At 44.1% G+C, this 21,776-nt stretch overlaps 2 protein-coding genes across 4 annotated transcripts; one reads left to right on the top strand and one right to left on the bottom strand.

Annotated features, from left to right (window-relative positions):
- The first annotated feature begins 1,993 nt into the window (after positions 1-1,993).
- On the top strand, positions 1,994-13,632 carry GTPBP4 (GTP binding protein 4). Its single transcript, XM_082316609.1, has 17 exons — positions 1,994-2,124; positions 2,862-3,032; positions 3,937-4,040; positions 4,118-4,254; positions 4,866-4,966; positions 5,324-5,416; positions 5,918-6,109; positions 6,194-6,259; positions 6,966-7,055; positions 8,251-8,361; positions 8,633-8,710; positions 8,818-8,869; positions 9,435-9,535; positions 10,442-10,639; positions 11,539-11,604; positions 12,757-12,891; positions 13,432-13,632. The coding sequence occupies exons 1-17, from the start codon at positions 2,077-2,079 to the stop codon at positions 13,582-13,584; spliced, it is 1,896 nt and encodes a 631-aa protein (XP_082172735.1). The 5' UTR covers positions 1,994-2,076; the 3' UTR covers positions 13,585-13,632.
- A 1,830-nt stretch (positions 13,633-15,462) lies between these two features.
- Positions 15,463-21,399, bottom strand: IDI1 (isopentenyl-diphosphate delta isomerase 1). 3 transcript variants are annotated; one of them, XR_014229168.1, is made up of 6 exons: positions 21,213-21,399; positions 20,395-20,558; positions 19,698-19,790; positions 18,216-18,346; positions 16,896-17,267; positions 15,463-16,770 (listed from the first exon to the last, which is right to left on the bottom strand). XR_014229168.1 is itself a non-coding variant. In XM_082321435.1 (5 exons), the coding sequence occupies exons 1-5, from the start codon at positions 21,362-21,364 to the stop codon at positions 16,950-16,952; spliced, it is 858 nt and encodes a 285-aa protein (XP_082177561.1). In that variant the 5' UTR covers positions 21,365-21,399; the 3' UTR covers positions 15,463-16,949. The 3 variants fall into 3 exon arrangements, 2 of the variants coding, with proteins under 2 accessions (XP_082177561.1, XP_082177562.1); XM_082321435.1 differs by having other exon boundaries at positions 15,463-17,267; XM_082321436.1 differs by having other exon boundaries at positions 15,463-17,267; positions 20,395-20,555.
- Positions 21,400-21,776: the final 377 nt, after the last annotated feature.

Below are 21,776 nucleotides of genomic sequence, written 5' to 3'. Positions count from 1 at the left end.
GCTTGGCTGATTAGATGAATTCTTACTTTTCAAATACCTTACAAATTTCCAGTGCATCGGACAGCTGTTCAGAGCATTTCAGCAAAATTGGGAGCGCAACGCAATAAAGGAAATGTGAAAGGAGTTATGCATTTACATTTCTAGTACTGTAGAAAAATGTGTAATGACAGACTAATACATGACTAAATTCTCTCAAGTGGAAAATGTCATGCTTTGAGTGAAAAGAGAGAAAAAAAAGTGTGGAAGCCAAGGGACTTCTTTATTTTTAATCTAACTTGCCTTCCAAAGTATATCAGGTAATTTGTAATTTATTTAAAACTGATGTATTTCAGTGCATGCCCACTTATTTTAGCGTCAAGTAGAAAACAGGGATAGACATACATACTGCAGTACATGCCTGCATTCGGCTGTCTTTCAAGTTTATGTCTTAGGTCTCTGTTTGGATCTCATGTTTGCTGGACAGGGTATAGTCAGGATCATAAACTGCTCCAGAATTCACTCAGGCTTTGCCTTTATCTGAAAGGATTTACAAGTTAGTATGAGACAAGCCAATGAAGGTTACTATTAAAAAAAAAAGAAAAAGGGAAGTAAGACTGTGTGTGTTTGGGGTAGGAATCCAGTAGCCTGACAGAGGTGAGGCTGCTGCAGCTCCATGGCCGCAGGCCCAGCTGGAAGGAAGACCGAGCGTGTACCTGCAGTGGGCACACACACACAGTACAGATACACTTGTGCACGTGGCCAGCCACGCAGACCCTCGCCACTCAGATTATCCAGCAGCTGGCCCCTGGAGCCTCCGGTCTCCCAGTTGCACAGAGATAGGTATGCATATATACATACACTGACATACAGTGTGCACACACCACAGTCCCTCCGGTTCCTGGCACCCCAGACCCATGGCCCCTGTGAAGCTTTGCCCTTGGTGAACCACTGGAACAGGTTGCCCAGAGAGGTGGTAGGTGCCCCATCCCTGGAAACATTCAAGGCCAGGCTGGATGGGGCTCTGAGCAACCTGATCTGGTTGTAGATGTCCCTGCCAATTGCAGAGGGGATGGACTAGATGACCTTTAAAGGTCCCTTCCATCCCAAAGCATTCGATGATTCTGTGGTTTTCCTGTGGCAGGCACTCGGCTCCATACGCAGAGACGCAGAACAGACATCCCCCTCAGCCAGGAGAATGGCTAGAAGTGGAGTTCAATAAGGCAGGACAGACTGTGGTGACTGGGTGTGCAGGCCACAGTCAGACAAGCAGACTGACCAGCCTGTCGACACGCTACTGGCCTCTTTTAGCCCCTTTTCTCTCTGTTTTCCCATGCTTTTTCCTCCCTTATCCATCTTAATCCCTTTTCCCGACTTTGGTCTTTTCTCTAAACATCCCATATGTCTTGTTCGATCCCAAGACACTCCTCCCGGCATCCCCCAAGGAGGAACCCCTACAGCCTGCGGCGTCCAGCGGGCTGCTGCTGGCCCAGCTGGCGGCTGGCACCCCCGGGTCGCGGTGAGGGCCCGGGGAGGAGCCGGGGCGGGGGACCCTTGGCACCCATCAGGTTACTGGGGTCCCTCCCCCCATCCTTGTTCTCCGCTTCCTTCTGCTAATGGAAATTACCCTTTAATCACACAACCGAACAGGGCGAGGATGTATTTTGCCTTCATGGCCCTGCAGGGCACAAAACAGGACTGCTCTAAATCATACCGACAGGCCACTGCTTCAGCCCCTGCTCACGGTTTGGTCTCTCTGGGGCAAGACCCCCACTGACCGCAGCGTGTTGCGCCCCACGGCAGGGCCCTCCGCAGCCCCCCGCGGCCCGCCCGGGCCTCAGCAGCCCCGCCGCTCCGGGGCCCCGCCGCACCCGAGCCCAGGCAGGCCGGCAGGGCCCCAAGCGGAGCGGGAGCGGGACGGGGCGCCCCCAGCCCCAGAGGCGCACGGGGGCGGCGGGCCGCCGCGCAGCCCCCCCGCCCCGGCCGCCCGGGGCCCGGCCGCGCCCCCCCGCCTCCGCGGGACGGAAGCGCGGGGCTCTCGCGAGAGGGAGGGCGGCGCTCCCTCTTCCGGCGGCGTGCGGCCGGGCCGGGGCCGCCGCCATGGCGCTCTACAACTTCAAGAAGATCACGGTGGTGCCGTCCGCCAAGGTACGGGCCTCGCTCCCCCCTCCCCGTCCCTCGGCGCCCCTCAGCGCCGGGCGACCCCCTCCCGCCCAGGGGCGGCTCGTCCCACGCGTGAGGAGACCGGTACCCTTCCCGCCCCGGCCCGCCGCGCTGCCGGCGTGGCCTCGGCCCTCGCCTCCTCCCGCGGCACCCGCGGACTCGCCCTGGGCCGGCGGTGCTGGGCCCGGCGGCCTGTACCATGGAGAGTGGGGGTCCTGTCAGAGCGGGGCCCTGCGGCCTGGGCGGGGACCCTCAGCCCGCGGGGGCGTCGGGGTGGCCCCCACGAACGCCCCTCCTGCTCCCCGGCCCCCGCCGTGCCTAGCCTCGCCGCTCCGCGCCCGTTCGAGAGGAAGGTCTCTCCTAGTCTAGCGAAGGAGCTTTAGTTAAAAGTACGGTGCGCGGAGCTCCTCGCCGGGTTTGGGCCGGCTGCGCTTCATCGCTGGCCTGCCCGCCCCCCCCGAGCCTTGGCGGAGCCGGGTCCCTCCCCAGGCGCTGCTGTGGGAGGCGTGGGGGGGAGGCCAACCCCCGGTTAACTGAAATGGGAAGCGGGGAGGGAAGGTGCAGGCTGCTCCTTATTGCCCGGAGATGGGGACCCGTATTTCGGCGCGTTGCGAAGCGTGTATGGCGTGGGTGCGCGTACCTGGCCTGCGTGCGCCTCCGCCAAAATAAAATCTATAAGAACTTGACAACTTGTGTAATTAATAATGTTTCCTTGATTGCAGGACTTCATAGATTTGACGTTGTCAAAGACTCAGCGGAAGACTCCAACTGTCATTCATAAACATTACCAAATCCATCGGATTCGACATTTTTACATGAGAAAAGTCAAATATACTCAACAAAATTACCATGATAGACTCACTCAGATCTTAACAGATTTCCCCAAATTAGATGTAAGTGTTTTGTTGTTTGATCATAAATGAACTTTGCTTTCATGACATCAGGAAAGCTTTGCTTTCATGACATCAACAGCACATTGGTTTTATTCGAGTTTATTTTGGCCTGAGCAACATCTTGCTGATTCACTCTGTAGACGATTGTGACTGATTCCCGGTAGATTTTGCTGGGAGTAATTTTAGGCAAACTTGTTCTGCAAAAAATAGCATGTGTCTCCTAAGAAGGGAAGTCTAAATTGTGCCCATGGATGGTCATTGAAGGATGGGTTTTACAAGGTTTTAGCTGATCAAATGTTTGCCAGAAGTTGGTGTGGAAGTGTGGAAGAGGAAGTGTGGGGTTTTTTAAGTATGTTGTGTCTGCTTATTTCTTCTTTGAGTGTGTATATGTAAATTGTGCTTATGGTTAGTCTTCCCTAGAAAATATTTGCAGGAAGTAAGAAATAACCAAATATATCCCATTGCTTCCCATCTTCAGTTCTTCAGAAGTTACTTGGATAACATGAACATTGTTCTCAGCCCCATAAAGGATAGTGTTGGAAACACTCTCTGGTTTCTGTTAGAAACTACTTCTGCAGGCTTCTTGCAGTTTCCTTGTTTAAAAAAAAAAGCCTTCAAAGTTGTAATATAAAGTATTAAACAAAGCTAAAGATGAAATGGAAACTCCGTATGAATGAGTGCGAGATGCACTTACAGAAGAAATTCAAAGTGATAAAAATGTATGCATTTAATGATCAAGCAGATTATTTTTCTTAGATAAGATAGTAATGAAAACAGTTTGGCTTGTGTTGTAATTTGTGTTGCTGTACTGGAGAAAAAAAATGAACTTTCATAGTTGCCAAGAAATAGTCATCTTAAAGAAGGAAAATACTAGGCTTAATTTTATTTTATGCTTTTGTTTTAGGATATTCATCCTTTTTATGCAGATTTGATGAATGTTCTGTATGACAAAGACCACTACAAGCTGGCTTTGGGACAGATTAATATTGCCAAGAATCTGATTGACAAGTAAGGAACATTAATTTCTTTGATTTTGTACCTGCCTGGTTGATTGTTGCCTAAATTCTTACTTCTTGTCTCCACAGTGTTGCTAAAGACTATGTGCGGCTGATGAAGTATGGTGATTCTCTTTACCGCTGCAAACAGCTGAAACGTGCTGCTCTGGGACGAATGTGCACGATTATCAAAAGACAGAAACAAAGCTTGGAATATTTGGAGCAAGGTTTGTGTTACAAATAGGCTAAAATAAGGCATGTGAAGTGGATGTAAAATTTATTCTTACACTTAATAACAGTTAGAAGAATGTGATTAATACAGAATACAGAGACAGGAAACAGAAATAGTTTCAAAATCTCCAAATGCTTGGAATTTATTTTTTAACTAAATAGTTTTCTCTTTGAAAATTCTTTAAATTTTATGATATTACTAACAGTTGTAAAAATGGTTTTCTTTGCTTGAAAGTCACAGCCATGCTTTTATTTGTCGTTATTTTCACTTACATATGTTTGAAAAATAGCGCTAAACATTTTCTAAACATTGCTCCTTACTTTAGGCTTATTATTCCTTCAGGTTATGTTGCCTGATTTGATGGGGTCATTCTAGCTAAAATACAGTGGTCTTCATTTTTAAAATATTATTAAGTTTCTTTTTTTGTTGTACATAGATACTTGTGGAGTTTACAAACTATTATACGTTTTCATAAATGATCAATCAATTTATAATATCAGAAAAGTTATTAGTTCAAATACAAACAATTCAGCTTATGAATTTTTATTCCATTTCAGTAAAACTTAAATTATTGCAAATATTTTAAGAATCTTTTTAACATTTCAGTACGACAACATTTGTCTCGTTTGCCAACCATCGATCCCAATACACGAACTCTTCTGTTGTGTGGCTACCCGAATGTTGGAAAATCTAGCTTTATAAATAAGGTATGTGAATGTTTTTTCAAAAATAATACTGAGATGCCATTTAATTAAAATAACATTTAAACAATTTGATATCATTGTGGCGCTGTCTGATGTGAGTGGTAGCAAATTCAAGTGTGTGAGTAGAGGTTGAATGAAATTCCTGGAGGGATAAATGGAAAATTCTGATAGATTTCACTCCTAAAAATCATTATCTTTTCCAAAATAGTAGGTATCCCATTAACATATTTTCTGATAAATTCTTGCAGAGAAGCCATTTTAGCTTTTTTTGTACCAAAGGAAGTGTATTATAATTATGATAAACTGCTTGCAACTTCAGGAAATTCTCAGTAAATGTGTGTGAATAAATCTTGTTTTAAGGTTACAAGAGCAGATGTAGAGGTGCAGCCTTATGCCTTTACCACAAAATCTCTCTTTGTGGGACATATGGATTATAAGTATCTGCGCTGGCAGGTAAGAACTGTTATTATTTTGCGTTTTCTTTAAAGAATTAACTGGTTATAATCTGGTTTGCTGTTTTGCAATGTGAGTTGCAATTTCTGAGAGCTGCGGTGCAAGGTACGGTGCGCCAAATGAGGGCAATAGTCAAAATCTATTCTAAAAATGTACATGTATGGGTGTGTTTTCAATTTGAGGGAAGAAGGGAAATGGAAATGGAATTACGGACTAAAGTCAGCTCACTTTTTATCACTGTCAAATTCTGGGCCAGATTGGGGCAGGGCTTTCTCTACTTGTTCAGTATTTGGGGCGTTGGTTATTCTGAAACGTCGTTCTTCTCCCACTACTCCATTTTCACATTCTCAATTTGGCTGAGTTTACAGTCTTACTTATGACTGAAAGGAAAGAATATTGCTGTCTTAAAAGAGACAGTATTGACCAGAAATCAAGCACATGTCCTGAAATAGCATATCAGTTATTCTGTACTGCGGCCTGACTTAATTATGTTAATTTTAGGTAGTAGATACTCCTGGTATTTTGGATCATCCTTTGGAGGATAGGAACACCATCGAAATGCAGGCTATAACTGCGCTTGCACATCTTCGTGCTGCTGTGCTTTACGTGATGGATGTGTCTGAGCAGTGTGGGCATAGCCTGGAGGAGCAAGTAGAGCTCTTCAGAAATATTAAGCCATTGTTTGCTAACAAGGTAGGTTTGGTTTGCATTATTAATAAAACCCAGGGTTTAATAACATGATAACTTGAATTGTGATTCTTTTTTTCTTTTTGTTAGCCACTTATAATTGTTGCAAACAAATGTGATGTGAAGAGGATTGCAGAGCTTCCTGAAGAGAGTCAGGTTAGACTACTTCTCCCACCTCTCTCTCTTTGACATTTACAAAAATATTATGCGCAAGTGTCATGGATGGATAGAATTTATCTTGGGCAAAAACTTTTACATGATCATTTCTTAATCTATTTAATAATGTAATGGAAAGTAGCTTTCCAGGTCTTGACCCATATTTTCAGTACTGTCTAATGTATATACTTGCCTGAATATCTTAAATGCCAAACCGAAAGCAAGTCCTTAGTGGCTTCAGAAATCTCTGACCCTGTCAGAACTTTCACTTACTACTGTAGTTGGAAGTAAGACAGAATAGCCTTGTTCAATAATTTCCATTTCAGTAAGAGTTCAGAGACAACGAGCGCTAGACAGAGAGGTGCTGCTGAACAGTTGCAGAAGGTCCCACTGGGCAAGACGTGTATACGCAGGGCTAGTCTTTTGTATCTACAGCTTCAAGGACACAGAGAATTTGTGTTTCTCTCTCTTTTTTTTTTCCTTATGCGTCATTTATAAGTGCCTTTTAGAAAGTAGTCATTTGCTTATAAAAGAAGCATTAAATAGAACTGTAGTTGTAAAGTTTCTGTCGTCTTTTTAGAAGCATTCTAATAAAATAGTAACAAGTTGCATGTATTGATATTGGATTAAAATTTCTGTTCTTAATGTATCGGTATATTAAGAAATGGGCAGAATGTCATTCTTTAGGGTAATGTTTCTATTTTAGAAAATATTTGAAACTTTTGAAGCAGAAGGATTTTCTGTAATAGAGACAAGTACTCTAACAGAAGAAGGTGTGATCCAAGTTAAAACAGAGGTAAGTCTCTTCTCTCTCAATTTCATTCCAAATGAACAGCTAACATTTTGCCTCATTTGTTAAGAGTTTAATCTCAGTTAAACTGTGCATTATAGTGATAAACTTTAAGCACAGAATCGTTAAGGTTGGAAAAGACCTTTAAGATCATCGAGTCCAACCGTAAACAATGTCCAACTGGAAACTGCCAAGTCCACCACCAAACCATGTCCTCAAGCACCACATCTACCCGCCTTTTAAATACCTCCAGGGATGGAGACTCAGCCACTTCCCTGGGCAGCCTGTTCCAGTGCCTGACTGCCCTTTTGGTGAAAAAGTTTTTCCTAATATCCAACCTAAACTTCCCCTGGTGCAGCTTGAGGCCGTTTCCTCTCGTTCTGTCGCTTGTTATTTGGGAGAAGAGACCGACCCCCACCTCGCTACAGCCTCCTTTCAGGTAGCTGTAGAGAGCAATAAGGTCTCCCCTCAGCCTCCTCTTCTCCAGACTAAACAACCCCAGCTCCCTCAGCCTCTCCTCATAAGACTTGTGCTCCAGACCCTTCACCAACTTCGTTGCCCTTCTCTGGCCATGCTCCAGCACCTCGATGTCCTTCTTGTAGTGAGGGGCCCAAAACTGAACACAGCACTTGAGGTGTGGCCTCCCCAGTGCCAAGTACAGGGGCACCATCACCTCCCTGGTCCTGCTGGCCACACTATTTCTGATACAAGCCAGGATGCCATTGGTCTTCTTGGCCACCTGTGCATACTGCTGGCTCACACTCAGCCAGCCATCGACCAACACAGCCAGTTTCTGCTGTGGGAACGCTGTGGGGAATGGTGTCAAAGGCTTTACTAAAGTCCAGGTAAACTTTGTCATCCTTTATAGCCTGTTGAGCCTCAGTGGACTTGGGTGCAAATGGAAAATTATGTCTTATACAAATCATAAATTAAAAAAAAGTTTGTGATCTTTTTCTGAGTCCTGTTGCTTTCTCTTATTGTCAGCTCCTTGTAAAAAAAAAAAAAAAAAATTATCATCTGCATCTTCCCATGATACTTTTTTATATAAAATAATTCAGTGCTTTCTTGAGAGCTAGAGAGATAAGAGATTAGACAAAAGATGAGATGTGAAGCTAGATATTTGGGACTGAAAGCCCACTGTGTCATTTATTATATCAGGAAGGCTTCATACCTTACCTAATGTTGCCACGTGCACTTTCAGGCCTGTGACAGACTGTTGGCCCATCGTGTTGATACTAAAATGAAAGGAAATAAAGTGAATGAAGTATTGAACAGATTACACTTGGCCATGCCAACCAAAAGAGATAACAAGGTAGGATACATGTTTACACTTTTTAGTGCATTTCCCAGTACTTCTTAAGTGGGATAAGAATTCTCTCATCTTAACATGGGAACAGATTAATATGGTGAAATTTGCTTATTTTTTACTATAACTGCCTTTGCTGGTGGGAGAGGCAGCTTGGGATTTTATATTCTTTAGAAATACATTACTCGGGTGTGGTGATTTATAGCATTGTAAAAAAATTGATTCAAACTTTTTTTTTCCCCTTTTTTATTGGGGTGGATTGTTGCATTAATCTCAGGAGCGGCTGCCTTTTATACCTGAGGGAGCAGTAGCACGTAAGAAACGCATGGAAGTAGACACACCCAGGAGAAAATTGGTAAGTGGCGTCTCTTAATTAGGAGATCAGCAGATGGATTTTGAATTTGCTCTGTTAGCCCATAGATTTAAAATTAGATGGTCTATAAAGCCATGTATGTCTTTCAGGAGAGAGATCTTGAACTTGAAATGGGAGATGATTATATTTTGGATCTTCAGAGTAAGTATTGTATAAGAATCAGTATTATTAAGCAGTAAAGTCTGGCTATTTCAGTCTTAAGGGAGAACACCTAAACCCGACTCCTTTCAACTAAGTACCAATGCCACCATTTTATTGCCTACTGTCCTTTACTTCTGTTCCAGAACTGCTGATCTTCAGTGGCTGTTCCTTGTTTCATAACGTCACTCAGTTGTTTCCCATTTTAGAGTCACAGACATAATGATTGCTCTGATGATTCAAGCGTTTTTTCCCCTCTATTTTATATTATGCTATCTCATTAATTCTTGATGCTCTCTTTGTTAAGAAAGTATCTGCATGTATTCTGTTTCAGCTGGATATCTGTTGCTTACTATGGCTTGGCAGTGGATCTTGAAAGTATTGCACAATATTTGGCAGTAGGAAGGGGATCAGGTATTTGTGAATATGCCAGAGATGCTATCAAATTCTTGCCACTTAGGGATATGACTTTTTTTTTTTTTAGTTGCAATCTGACTGTTGTTTTCTGTCATTGAACATTCTTTGAAATTATTTTTGTCTGTTTATTAACTTTTATTATATTTTTAAGAATACTGGGACTTAATGAATTCATCTGAAAAATATGATAAGATACCAGAGATATGGGAAGGTCATAACATACTTGACTACATCGATCCGGATATAATGAAAGTGAGTTTTCCATTATTCTTTGAACACTTTTCTTGCCTCTTTATCCCTCTATTTACTTAGTGTAAATTACTGCATTTGTAGATTAAAAACAATATGTCATGAGAACAAGTTCTTCTACATTGTCTGCACTTGCCATGGGAAAAGATACTGGGTTTTGAATGATCAAGGATAGAATTTCAGAAGAATGGAAAATTGCTTTACCCTGTCAGAATGACGGTGACTTTATCTTTTCCATCTTAAAATACGGGGTTTGCAGGAGAAGTTACATTTCTTCATCGACTAGAGCCAGGAAGAATGTAGCTATCAAACTTTATGTATTATTAATAATATGAAAATCACCCGTCAAATTTATGTCTACTGGAGTATGATGTTAAAGGAAATAGACTGAATTCTCAATTTATAACATTTTTATTTAATAACAAGCACTGTTGTTATTTCTTGCTGGTTGTTAAGGAGAAGTAGCGAGTGCAGACTATGGAGCCTGCCAGTTATGCAGTTGTGTTCATCCAAATTACTGGTGTTCCAGACTCATGCTGAGTGTAGAAAGAGAGGGGTTTTTTTCAGAGTGTGTTTCCAGAAATGGCACAGCTCGCGCAGTTCACAGTATGGTACCTCCGCATTCACGCAGTGGGCAGCTTCGGGGCAGTCACACAAATACAGCCAAACTGTAACGCGGTGTGATCAAGCAAGCCTGCCTGGTAGCGTGCCCCGCAGGCTCCCAGTAACCTGTATCACCAGCTGCATTAAGTGTGGCTGGAGGGGTCCTTGCCAAGTGAACGTCGCTCCTTCTTTGAGGGGTCTGCATGCTGTCATGGCCCTGGGCCATGCAAAAATGTCGTGCTGAGGATTGTAAGTCAAGGATTTGAGAAGCATCTTGATTTTCATTTCATCTTTTCAAAATCTAAGAAACTGGAAGAATTGGAGAGAGAGGAAGAGCTGAGAGAAGCTGCTGGAGAATACGACAGCGAACCAGAGAGTGAAGATGAAGAAATGATGGAAATCCGACAGTTGGCACAACAGATCCGAGAAAAGAAGAAACTGAAAATCCTGCAGTCAAAGGAAAAAGATACTCGAGGTCCGAGGATGCCTAGAACAGCTAAAAAGGCAAGTATAGAACACATTCTGTAGGAAAATCTTGCTGATGTGTAATAACTTCACGAAAACGTATAACGATATCTGGTAGTGGAACTGATCACTTTCTCTCATGTTTGGCCCTCTCCCTCGCTGCCTGCTTCCTTCTGCGCTCCTAGGAGTTCTGGTCACTGCTTAGTTCTGGAGGCCAAACCGAATGAGTGATAGTAGCCCTTTTTGTTTCACGTCACACAAGCGAGTCTTTTGTAAAATTCACTATGTATCGCAGCAAAGGTTGTGAAGAATACAGTTCAGCTCGTTTAATTGGCTTGTTGCATCGTATTTTTTTATTATTATTATTTTAAATGCGAAGAATTAGGAGAATTATGTACTTAAAATCAAAATGATGTAAAATTTGTTATGGAGCCCTCCCTATGTTGGAAAAGATTATATATTTTTCTTTTTGGAAGCTAGGTATCACACTTTCTAATGGCAGAATCTCTTGTGACCAGTCCAAGATGACTGCAGAATAACAAACTGGTAACCAGACATTTTGAGAAAATGAATTTTGCTGATTTTGCACCCAATATTTCTTATCCTCCCCAAAGGGCGTGCCTTTTGGGAGAGAAGGAAACATTTCTGACTGAAATACCTGTCTTTGTTACCTTCCCCCCACAAAGGCAAAGTATTTGAAAGATCTTTAGGGGATGCTGGGACGTTGTAGTCCTGTGATGAAGGATTTATGGGTGAAGAGAATTAAGTTGTAATAAATGAAATGTGAAGTTATGACTTTCATCATCTGCTTGTGGGATATGACAAAGGAATAAATATGTAGTGAATATAATGGGCTTATGGTGGTATATTAAGACAAAAAATAAGATAGAACCATACTTTTCTGAAAGAAACGTGTTTTCTTAACTGTCTTTTTCCAGGTCCAGCGGAAGGTGCTAGAGAAAGAAATGACTGACCTTGGACTCGACATGACTAATAAAGATGATGTAAGTTTTTGCTAATTAAACACAATGTTTGTCTAAAAGAGATCAGTTTCATTACATGCTAAATTTCTTTGAGCACATTTGAAATGCGTATTACAGTTGGCACAAGAGAGAGGTGGGATCTATTAAGGAGAAAACAGGAAACCCAGACGAGGCAGTCGATACTGGAATTTTTGAGTGACGTGATCAAAACATGCTGGGTAGGCTGAAAAAATAAAGTAAAGTTTCTCAAGAATCACATGTATGTATGCCCTGTTTCCCATTAGAACTCTTTTGGAATTTGTATAGCATTCCAGAATGGGGTTTGGCTGGACATACTACTTAATTTTCAAGTCTACTTTGTTGGATGAGACACTACTATGTCAAAAATAGTAATAATGACAGATCGGGCTTATCTTTTTACAGTTCATTAATTCTGTGAGTTGTAATTGAAGTTTTTGAGGGCAACTGGCATCTTTAGATGTAAGGCAGCTGAAGTACTTCAAACATAGATTTGCCTTTGGGAGACATTTCATTTTATCAGAAATTAAAAAAAGAAAAATCCATTTTGTACAGCAAATCCAGCAGTGTAATGGCTGTCTGGATCTTGGGACCTCGAATTCTTCCACTAAACAGGGAGTTAGGACACAAGAATGTCAACCCTTCACATCTGAAGCAAGCATTTGTGCTCCTCAGAGCTGACCTGCCTTCTTGATCTGGGAGCGATCTCAGTGAGGAGGAATTTCATACTTAGGCTGTAGGAGGAGAAGTCTTCATGTCTGAAATTCTTCAGGGCTTTGTCTGTAAACAGGACATTAATCAGGGTAGGTTTCGTCAGTGCTTTTTGCTGTTGCAAATTGCTTCAGCGTTGCTTTCCATTAATTTGTCTGTGTCTTTTTATCCATTACTTATGAATCTACTCAGAAAAAAACTCAGGAAACTGGAGTTAATAATTGTGAAAAGGATATGCTAATATTCACCAAAATTTGAATTTGCTGTAGGACAGAAAGGCAGTGACCAACCGTTGACAAGGCCTTTATGTTACTATGGAACGACCAATAGAACGCGTCACAGCCGGCCGCTTCCTGCTTTCTCACATTCGTCTAATTAGAAATGGAGCGTGTCTGAGCTGATTGTTTGTGGTTTTAATAATTAAAGCGATGTTTTGAATTTCAGGCACATTATGTGAGAAGGTCTCGTAGTGCCACGAGGAAACGAAAACGCGATGAGTCTGAAACCCCTAAATCTGTGGCGCGCAGTCGCAGCTCCTCTCGCACACCACGGGATGTTTCTGGTCTCCGGGATGAAAAGGTTTGTTGAAGTTATTTACCTTTATAGCAGTTAAAACAGCGTGATTGTACTTAACCCAGCTTCTGGGAAACTCCACGCTAGGCAGGTTATGTTTGTCAAGAGTTCACCTTCCTTCTCTGTGCAGCTTCATCTTCTCTTCGCTTGAACACTCTGTACTGCAGAAGGGCCTAGTTCGTTCGTTCTCAAAAAGGAGTTGTAATAATACAGACTAAGAAAGTACATGGTAGATTTTTGTCTCTAAATGCAAGTGTGAAGGACGAGTTCTACAAACGGTGGAGTTCCACCTTTAGGGAGTTAGGAATGCCAGGGATAGCGCGATCGTATTGTTAGTGTACTGCGAAGGGAAGAGTTTTGCTGAGGAGGATTAGTGTCGCCCGCAGCGATGCTGTTCCAGAGCTACGGCTGGCGGCCTGTGCTGGGTCTTAGTTATGTCCTTCTTAAACTCCTCTACCTTAGCAGCTTTTTAAAAGGTAAAGCTAGTTACCCGAGTTACTGAGGAAGTTACTCTGCATCTTTGTTTGTTTGTGTGTTTTTAAATAGATGGTGAAGAAGGTCAAGACTATGGCGAAGAAAGCTCAAAAGAAAATGAATCGCCTGGGCAGGAAAGGAGAGTCGGACAGACACATATTTGATTTGAAGCCAAAACATCTGCTGGCTGGAAAGAGAAAATCTGGTAAAACACAGAGAAGATAAGCAGTCTTCTGAATTAAAACCAATTAAAACTAAGTTTATTGAAACTAATTTCTAGTCCTGTTTTCCTTTTTAGTCATAGAGAGCGTTTAAAAAGTACATGGTTTGTGTTAGTGGTTAAGATACTTGAAGCTCAGAGAGGGAAGGTTCTGATACCTTGGTGCTACGGTTCCAAGTAATACCACGAGAGATTCGTCGGTGCCACTGGCATAAACCGTTTCTAAACAGGCATAAAAAATACCACTTCATTCCATTTTCTTACTACTGACTTTCAGGTAGCAGTAAAGCATTTAAAGTTCTATGTAAAACTGGATTTTAAATGAGGTTCCATCTAGAAATGTGACGTAGTTGTAAATGAAGCTACCCTCAGAATGACAAATGCAGAGCTTCACCAGGTGCTGCGTCCGTAAGGTTCAGTTTTCTGCGTGCAAGTTCCTTGATGCGTAGCAAGCGATGAGGTTATGTTGCAGGTGAGGGCTGAAATTGGGGTTGTTCAGCCTGGAGAAGAGGAGGCTGAGGGGAGACCTTATTGCTCTCTACAACTGCCTGAAAGGAGGCTGTAGCGAGGTGGGGGTTGGTCTCTTCTCCCAAGTAACAAGCGATAGGACGAGAGGAAACGGCCTCAAGCTGCGCCAGGGGAAGTTTAGGTTGGATATTAGGAAAAACTTCTTCACCGAAAGGGCAGTCAGGCACTGGAACAGGCTGCCCAGGGAAGTGGTTGAGTCCCCATCCCTGGAGGTATTTAAAAGGCGGGCAGACGTGGTGCTTGAGGACACGGTTTAGTGGTGGACTTGGCAGTGACAGGTTAATGGTTGGGCTTGATGATCTTAGGGGTCTTTTCCAACCTTAACGATTCTGTGATTCTGTGAAATGGGTGGGGGAGCAGGGGGAGACTGACAAGCCCTGCATGCGCTGAACCAGCTTTGAATGAGCGGCAGAAAGAGCGGCGGCTCGCTAAGCTGAGCAGTGACGGAGGCTGGGGGAATAATCGCAGTTTGGGTACTGACCTCCCTCTGCAGTGACCGAAAACTGCATGGGCAGGCAAGGGTACAACTTACAATTTCTAGTATTTCCGATTAATATTTCAGATATGTAGGGAATGAGCATCAGACTGAAGTTTTGTCCTGAGTCGCTACTGCCGTCCTCTGCTTAGGAGGACATTTTCTCTTCAGAGGCTGATAGAGAAAAAATCTGTATCTGTTCAAGGCAAAATATATTGTCAAATGCGAAATATTTCGTTTTTGTCCCTAGTTGGTCAAGAACAAGGTAGGAATTATCTAGAGATTAGTAAAACTACGCATTATAAATGTGTTGCCTGAACAATACACTTAAACGCACAATTTTAAAGATTAAACTGGAATCCAGTGAAATACGCATGTCAAACAAACAAAACTCCATAAAGGGAAGGGGGCAGAATCCTTACATCATTGTTTTTTTAAACTATTTTTAAATACAACAGGGTAAGAAGAGCGTTCAGATGTCAGCTTTAGCATATTGGAGCATTACGTGTAAATCCACATTGTTTCCCTCACCTACTTTGTGTAATAAATCTGGTATTAAAAACATTGTAATGCTGCAGAGGAGTTCAATGTCAAGAAAAACATTAACGTCAAAACTTTTAAGGGATTTTGAAGAACTACTCAGCAAAACTTTGCTTCCAGCTTCCTTATGCCCCTCATTTCTCCCTCAGGATATGCTTTGTCAGCTTTTGCGCCACGCTGGCCATTCGAACTAGGGCAGTAGAGCTTTGTTACAACAGATTTCTGCCCTGCCGCCCCGAGTCGTGCTGCTCCAGTGATGCTTAACACAGAGACTGTTCTCCGTGTGGCTCAAAGTCTGGAAAGAAAACAACAGTCCAAGGTTTTAAGTTGGGTATTTTAATCATAACCTTATAGATAAGATAATCTTTTATTTTAATTACTTGAAAAGTACTCTAGTGTATGACTTGGGTAACGTGGCTGACGGCACTGGATTCGGGAGAGCTGTTACATCGCGTTGCTGTGTCCTCACCCGCTAGGGTTTGCTCCACGACACTACATCGGGTCAGCTCAGCGCACGACAAACCGGGCTCTAACACCCCCAGGTGCTGAACCACTGGCGATGCTGGCACAGAGGAGCTTCCGTGCTGCCCTCACAATTGCAACGAGAGACAAACATGGTAACCACCGGAAAAGTTCAGTTTCACCTGGAAACCAGGCACAGACTAGTTACAACCGTGTTTTACATGCACGGAGAAGGCATGAACAACCTCCTATTTCATCAAGACACCTCTGGGAGAAGTTAACTTAAGAAACCTAGATTGAGTAGTCTGCTAACAGAAGAAACCACAATTAAGCTTTTTTGGGGGAAAAAACCCCAACCAACCAAACCCCAAAACCTTTAATTCAAACTGAGTTACCTTTGATTATTAACCTTATTAAAAAAAGCCTTCCCTTTTACTCTTGTTACTAGCAATTGACTGCAAGATCAAAAACGTTTGGCTCTTACACTGTGGTAGTTTCTGATTAACTGAAATTAAGACCTGGTGTAAGCCCATAAATGGTCAAACTTGAATTTTGGAGTTTGAGGGGTTTGAGTTGTCCAAGAGTGGCCATTACAGCAGATGGTGCAGGGAAAAACGCTTGTCTCAAGATGCCTTTGTTCTCTGGAAGATGGCGAAGAGTCGTTTAACGTATATCCCTTCTCCAGAGACAGGCTACTTCCCCCATTAGGTAGGTACCATTTACATCTGGTAGAATTCACCTTTTTTTTTTCCCTCCCAAGGGATGCCCAGTACTCGGTCATCAACCAACCAAAAAAGGCTGGTGGGGAAAAACCCAACCAACCCCCCCGCTTCTGTTATCTCGAGCTATGACACGTCGTGCGGCACTTCCAAGTGAAACAGTCCACACTGACAGTCCAGTTACTGAAGCTTTTATGTGTTTGGTTACAGTACAGTAGCTGAAGAGATTTGCTTTCTGCAATTAAAATAATCCTGATTCCTTGGAACTAATTTTTGTTTTTTCCTCAGGCAACTAGTCTTAACGTCAATGCAGAACTCAAACTCTTCTGTAATCGCTCAGTGCGTGAGCCTGGGCGCACAGACAGGCTGAGGGTCTTTCACATCACACGAGGTCACGGAGGAGGATGAGCCCAGGGGTTTCCTACGTTACCGCTACCCATTTTACAGGAGATCCAAGAGGAACAGGGCTGGGGGGAAGAGGAGGTGAAGAGAGAAGGAAAAACATCGGCTATAACCATCTCTGAATAAAGCTGTTTGTTGCACATGCTGCAGGTGGGTCACTTCTCTGCACTCGAGTCACGCGTTACCGTACCGTTAACGAGGCAGCACATCATTGCTAGCCTTCAGCATCTTTCACCCCAGCTATTTACATTCTGTGTATTTTCTCATGATCAACAAATTTGTTCAAGTTAGACAAGTTATCCCACCACTTAAAAAGGAAGGTCTCTGCAATTAGTTTAAACCACGGAGTAATCTTAACTTCATTCTTGGAGGCTTTGTCCAAGAGCTGTTTCAGTTCTTTCTGCGTGACGTAGCAGTAGCTTTGGATCTCGTTAGGGTCGGGATTCAGCGCTACGTCCTTCTGTACAAATAAGATGTAGTCTATCTCGTGTTCACCCCAGATCCCATCAGACTTGGCCTTGTAGTGAATTCGTGTCAGATACGAGATTTCTTCTGGAGTTACCTACAACCAAAACACTGGTCAGAACCGGCGCCAGGCCAGATTAATTCCACTGCTAGGCTTTACAAAAGGATTATCGGCTATTACCCTCTCCCTTAAAAATTATTTTTCCCCCCAAGTGTACAGTTGCAATGTACTACCTCTTCACAAAGAATTACTATGGAAAAAAAAAAAAGCTGAGGGCAGAACCGCGTGCTGACAGACCACGCAGAACCCCCGTCTACCGGGGATCTGTGCAAGCTGCAGACCAGGGAATTAACTCTGGGGCCAACCTAACCCTCGAGTTTCCCAGTAGTGCACCGCTTCTCCCGTGTCCCATGACACAAACGTCATTAGTTACAAAACGTGGAAAGAGATTTTGACCAGGAGCATAACGCAGCCAGCTTCACCCTGCTCTCCGCACACTCCCAAACTGCCAGCAGAAAGAACAGTACGAACAGTACAGGCTGTGGGATTGCTCTGGAAGAAGCACCGAGTGCCCGGGACACCCTACATCCCATAGGAATCTTGGGATTGCAGAGGGACTCGCGCATGGATGCTGGCAGCAGCTCAGAGATGCCCTCCAGGAACGCCAGTCGTACAGGACGCGTACAGCGCTCTGCCGTCGGCCTGGAGGAAGGGCGGCACATCCCCTTCTCCTGGGCACAGAGGACAGCCTGCCCAGCTGGAAAACACCTCGGCACCCGCAGTCAGAGCTGAAGGAACGCAATCCTTCGTTGCTGTGCCATCTACTCTTTGGCTCATATTTAGTTTAAGCAGTGGCAGTACCATTTAGTGATACCAACTTTTGAGACTGGAGTAGAGAGGAAGAAGTCTCAAAGTCACCAAGTTCTCTACATCTCTGAAGTTAAGTTCATTTTTAGGTTTCAGGCTGACCCTGTCTCCAGATGCAGTTAGTCTGTAAGTTGGCAAACGTTGCCAAGAATTCCTGTTTCTCCTTCCTTCCTTTACCTGCTCCATGGGAATTCCTAACTCTGCTTTCAGTCGTCTCTGTGCTGCTCTCCGAACACCAATGGCATTATTTTCTTCCAGTTCTAGTGGATGGCTCAGAGGATGGCTGCAACAAGTGTTGGTAAAACAATCTGCAAGAAGTTTGTATCAGTGCGTTTTTGACATGTATAAAGCATTGCAAAAACCCTCCCCACCCCCCCCAAAAACCCCAGAGATGCAGGACAGTTATTCAATGCGTCACAGCTTTGTTTCTCTTTTGTAGAGAAGGGTCAGAGAGGAAGGAGGACGTTTTCACCTCTTATTTTTCTTTACATATTTTGCACCAGGATTTGCCTCTACCAAGTGCTACTTTGCAGATTAGTGTTTGATACAGATGAACACAGGCATTCTCACACCCAAGACAGCATCTACTTAGACAGCCAGTTTATAAAGACATTGTTTATCTTGCAAACGCTAATTAAAATTACTTTGGGGAGTTTATATGCAACAGAATATTGAAAATATTCCCAGAGCTTCATGACCAGCTGACAATTAGTAGAAGTAAATAAGCAGCTAAGGTTTGTGTTTAAAGGACAGATCCTCTACGCTCTGCTTCAAGTATATTAAAAATTTCTTATGAGTTATGTAGAGTAACTGTGATTGGCCAACCTTTTATCTGTAAGAGTCTAGCTCAAAAGCATCTAAAATAGCATCTGATTACCTACAAACTACACTTAAGCATTTTGATTAGTTAGTCAAGGAAAAAAAAATCTCTAAGTGAAGATTCTCTTGGAAGGAAAAAAAGGTCTTTCTTCCTTGAGTTGAAGAGGGTTAGAAACACTTGAATTTCTTTTCCATCTGAAATCCTGAAACAGACAGCTTTATGCTTCCTCCAACATGTCTTGTGTAAGCTATTTTTCTTTCATTCCACTTCTCATTTTTCTGCGTCTCCATTTGCATTTGATATAGTAATAGTTCAGGAGTCTTCAAGAATCGTGCACTATATACTTTGGCCACACGGTCTCACCTCTTCTGTAGTTAAAAAAACGTTTGTCAAAACATACACAGATAAAGGTCCACATATCTCACTGAAGCACAACGCAACTGCTTCCCAAGCAGCAGGGCTCCGCTATACATCAACTACTTGTCTTTACCAGCGGAATCAGGACACTCTCCACAGCCACCAGACCAATTTCTTCAACTCCATTAAATGTCTTGCAGCAGAGGAGGTAAACAACACGCACTCTGCACTTGCATAAACAAGATCAAACATGTCAGGGAACAATCGCTTCCCAAGAGTAGGTATAACAATAAGCTAGTGTTCCCATTATGTTACTTCATCCACAAGATAAGTACATCTTGAACTTTTAAAAGTAGTTAGAAGTATCTCCTCTCCAAAGTAGTAAAATTCTAAAACCTCAGAATGAGTTACACTGCAAGATTAGACTGGCATTTTTTTTTAAATAAAACATTTTGATAAATACAATGGGTTTCAGTACTAACCTGGAAATGTAATTTTTGCATTTGACCTCTGCTGCAGCAACAGCTTATTTTCTGTATTAAATAAGAAAACACTGAAAGCTCGGTGCAGTAAACCTAAAAATAAAAAAAAACAGAGTGAGCTATTTAACAGAGGAGGAAGGAAGATGCTTCCCCTGAGTATGGAAAAGGTGGTCACAAACTACTGTGAGGGATTCACGAATCTGACCAGCCACAAATAAAACCCCCAATCAATTAGAATGACAATAATTAAAAAAAACCCCTTTCCTATTAGCAGTATTTGAAGTACAAGTCTACGTGAACTACTTAAAAATCAAAGTCTCTTCTGCTTGAAAATAACTCAGCATGGAAGCAAGTGGCATTCTTTAGAAAAAGCTACATAGAATCAGGTATCTATAATAGGAAAATAATACTATTTTATCATCAAAATGTGATTCAAGAATATTTATCAAGACATACAGCTCATATCTGCAATCACACATTTCTCTCCTTTGCTACTGCCTCCAACTGTGTGTGCCCCCATACTGCAGGATTTTTACAATTAGCTGTTGTATGCTGGGGGAGGAGAGGGGTGTGGGGAAGTACTTGCTCTGGTTTGATCAACACCCTCAAGAGATCAAGGCTTTAATTTAATCATGACTATATTTCTGAAAATATTCAATCAACTTAATAGTTCAGTTAGAAGGTAAGCAAGCCATACCTTTATCAATGTTTTCATTCAAGTGACAGTTTTTTTTGGTATCTGCTCCAATCCTATTATCATTTTCATCGATAAGGATGCACATCTCTGCCAACAGCTGCACCTGCTGCTCATCCAGGTGATCTGTGTTGACTTCAGGCATCGTGATGGCAGCACACGTTCTACTGAAAAAAACAATGCAAAGAAAAGTCATTCAGTAATACTAACATCTATAAGGTTCTGGGCAGAGTGCGAGAAATAACCAAATGGCTAGGTCTTCTGACATGGTGTAAAGTGTGCTCCAATTATATTTTTGGGGTTTCACATGCTTTTGGCTTATCTGAAACTTCCTGCCCACAATACCAAACGTTGCAACGTGATGTGTAGGTGCTTAAAAGATTTCTTTGTTGTTTCTCTGAAACTCCACGCAGCAGCTGCTGCACGACAGACCTGCCAAGTGTAACATTTTGATGAGCTGGCAGTATACAAAATCCAGTTCCGAATTTCACCCAGAACGAACGAAGATCTTACCTCACCCCACAGCCTCTGCACGCTCTGCACACTAACGCTGGGTTACATTTATAGCGCCAGACACCATGTGCGTGTGTACTCCCCCCCCCGTCTTTAAGAAGCGAGTAGCAAGGACTCCCTGACCAGGCCACGCAGCCCAAGGCACTTCCAAAACAACGCCCAAACCCTGCCTGCGCGGCCCCCGCCCGCCGTGGCGATGCGCCGGTCAGCTCCCACCGCCCTCTCCCTCCGCAGCCCCCTTCCCCGCTGCCCCCGCTCCCCCTCTCCCCAGCCTCGGCAGCCGCCGCCCCTCCGCTCCCCTCCCTCACCTCTCGGCCCGGGCCGTCCCCCCGCACAGGCCGGCGGCGGACGCGAGCGGCTGGCGGCAGCCCCACAGGCGGCGGCGGCGGCAGCTACGCCCCTGAGGGACGGCGGCTCCGCGGCGGCCCACGGTAACGGCAGGGCGCAGCACGCGCCACATCGCCCGTCACTCCGCTGCCGCCAATGGCAGCGCTCCCAAACACCAACGTCACCGCATCGCCCGATCGCCCCACTGCGGCGCAGGCTGCCCAGGGGGAGGGACTAACGGTGATACGGGGGGGAAAGGCGTCAGGCGCAGCCAATCGCAACACAGCTAGGTGGAGGCACTGACCAATACGGAGAGGGGGTAACGGCGAGCTAGCCAATGGGAGCGGGGAAGCCGGGGCAGGCCGCGGCCCCGCCCAGCGGGGCGCAGCCATTTCCGTCAGGCGGGCGGCGGGGCCCGGAGCGGGCGGCGGCCGGCGGGGCCCGGAGCGGGCGGCGCCGCCGCCGTGGAGCGGGCGGGCTGTTCGCTGAATGGCAGCCGACAGCCGGCCGCAGGGGTGGGCTCCCTTCCGTGAGCTCCGGCGGCG

The sequence above is a fragment of the Platalea leucorodia genome (genome assembly GCF_965183815.1).
Source record: "Platalea leucorodia genome assembly, chromosome: 1".
Classification (NCBI taxonomy): domain Eukaryota; kingdom Metazoa; phylum Chordata; class Aves; order Pelecaniformes; family Threskiornithidae; genus Platalea; species Platalea leucorodia.
Note: the sequence above shows the minus strand (reverse complement) of the source record. Positions and strands in the feature narration are given on the sequence as shown.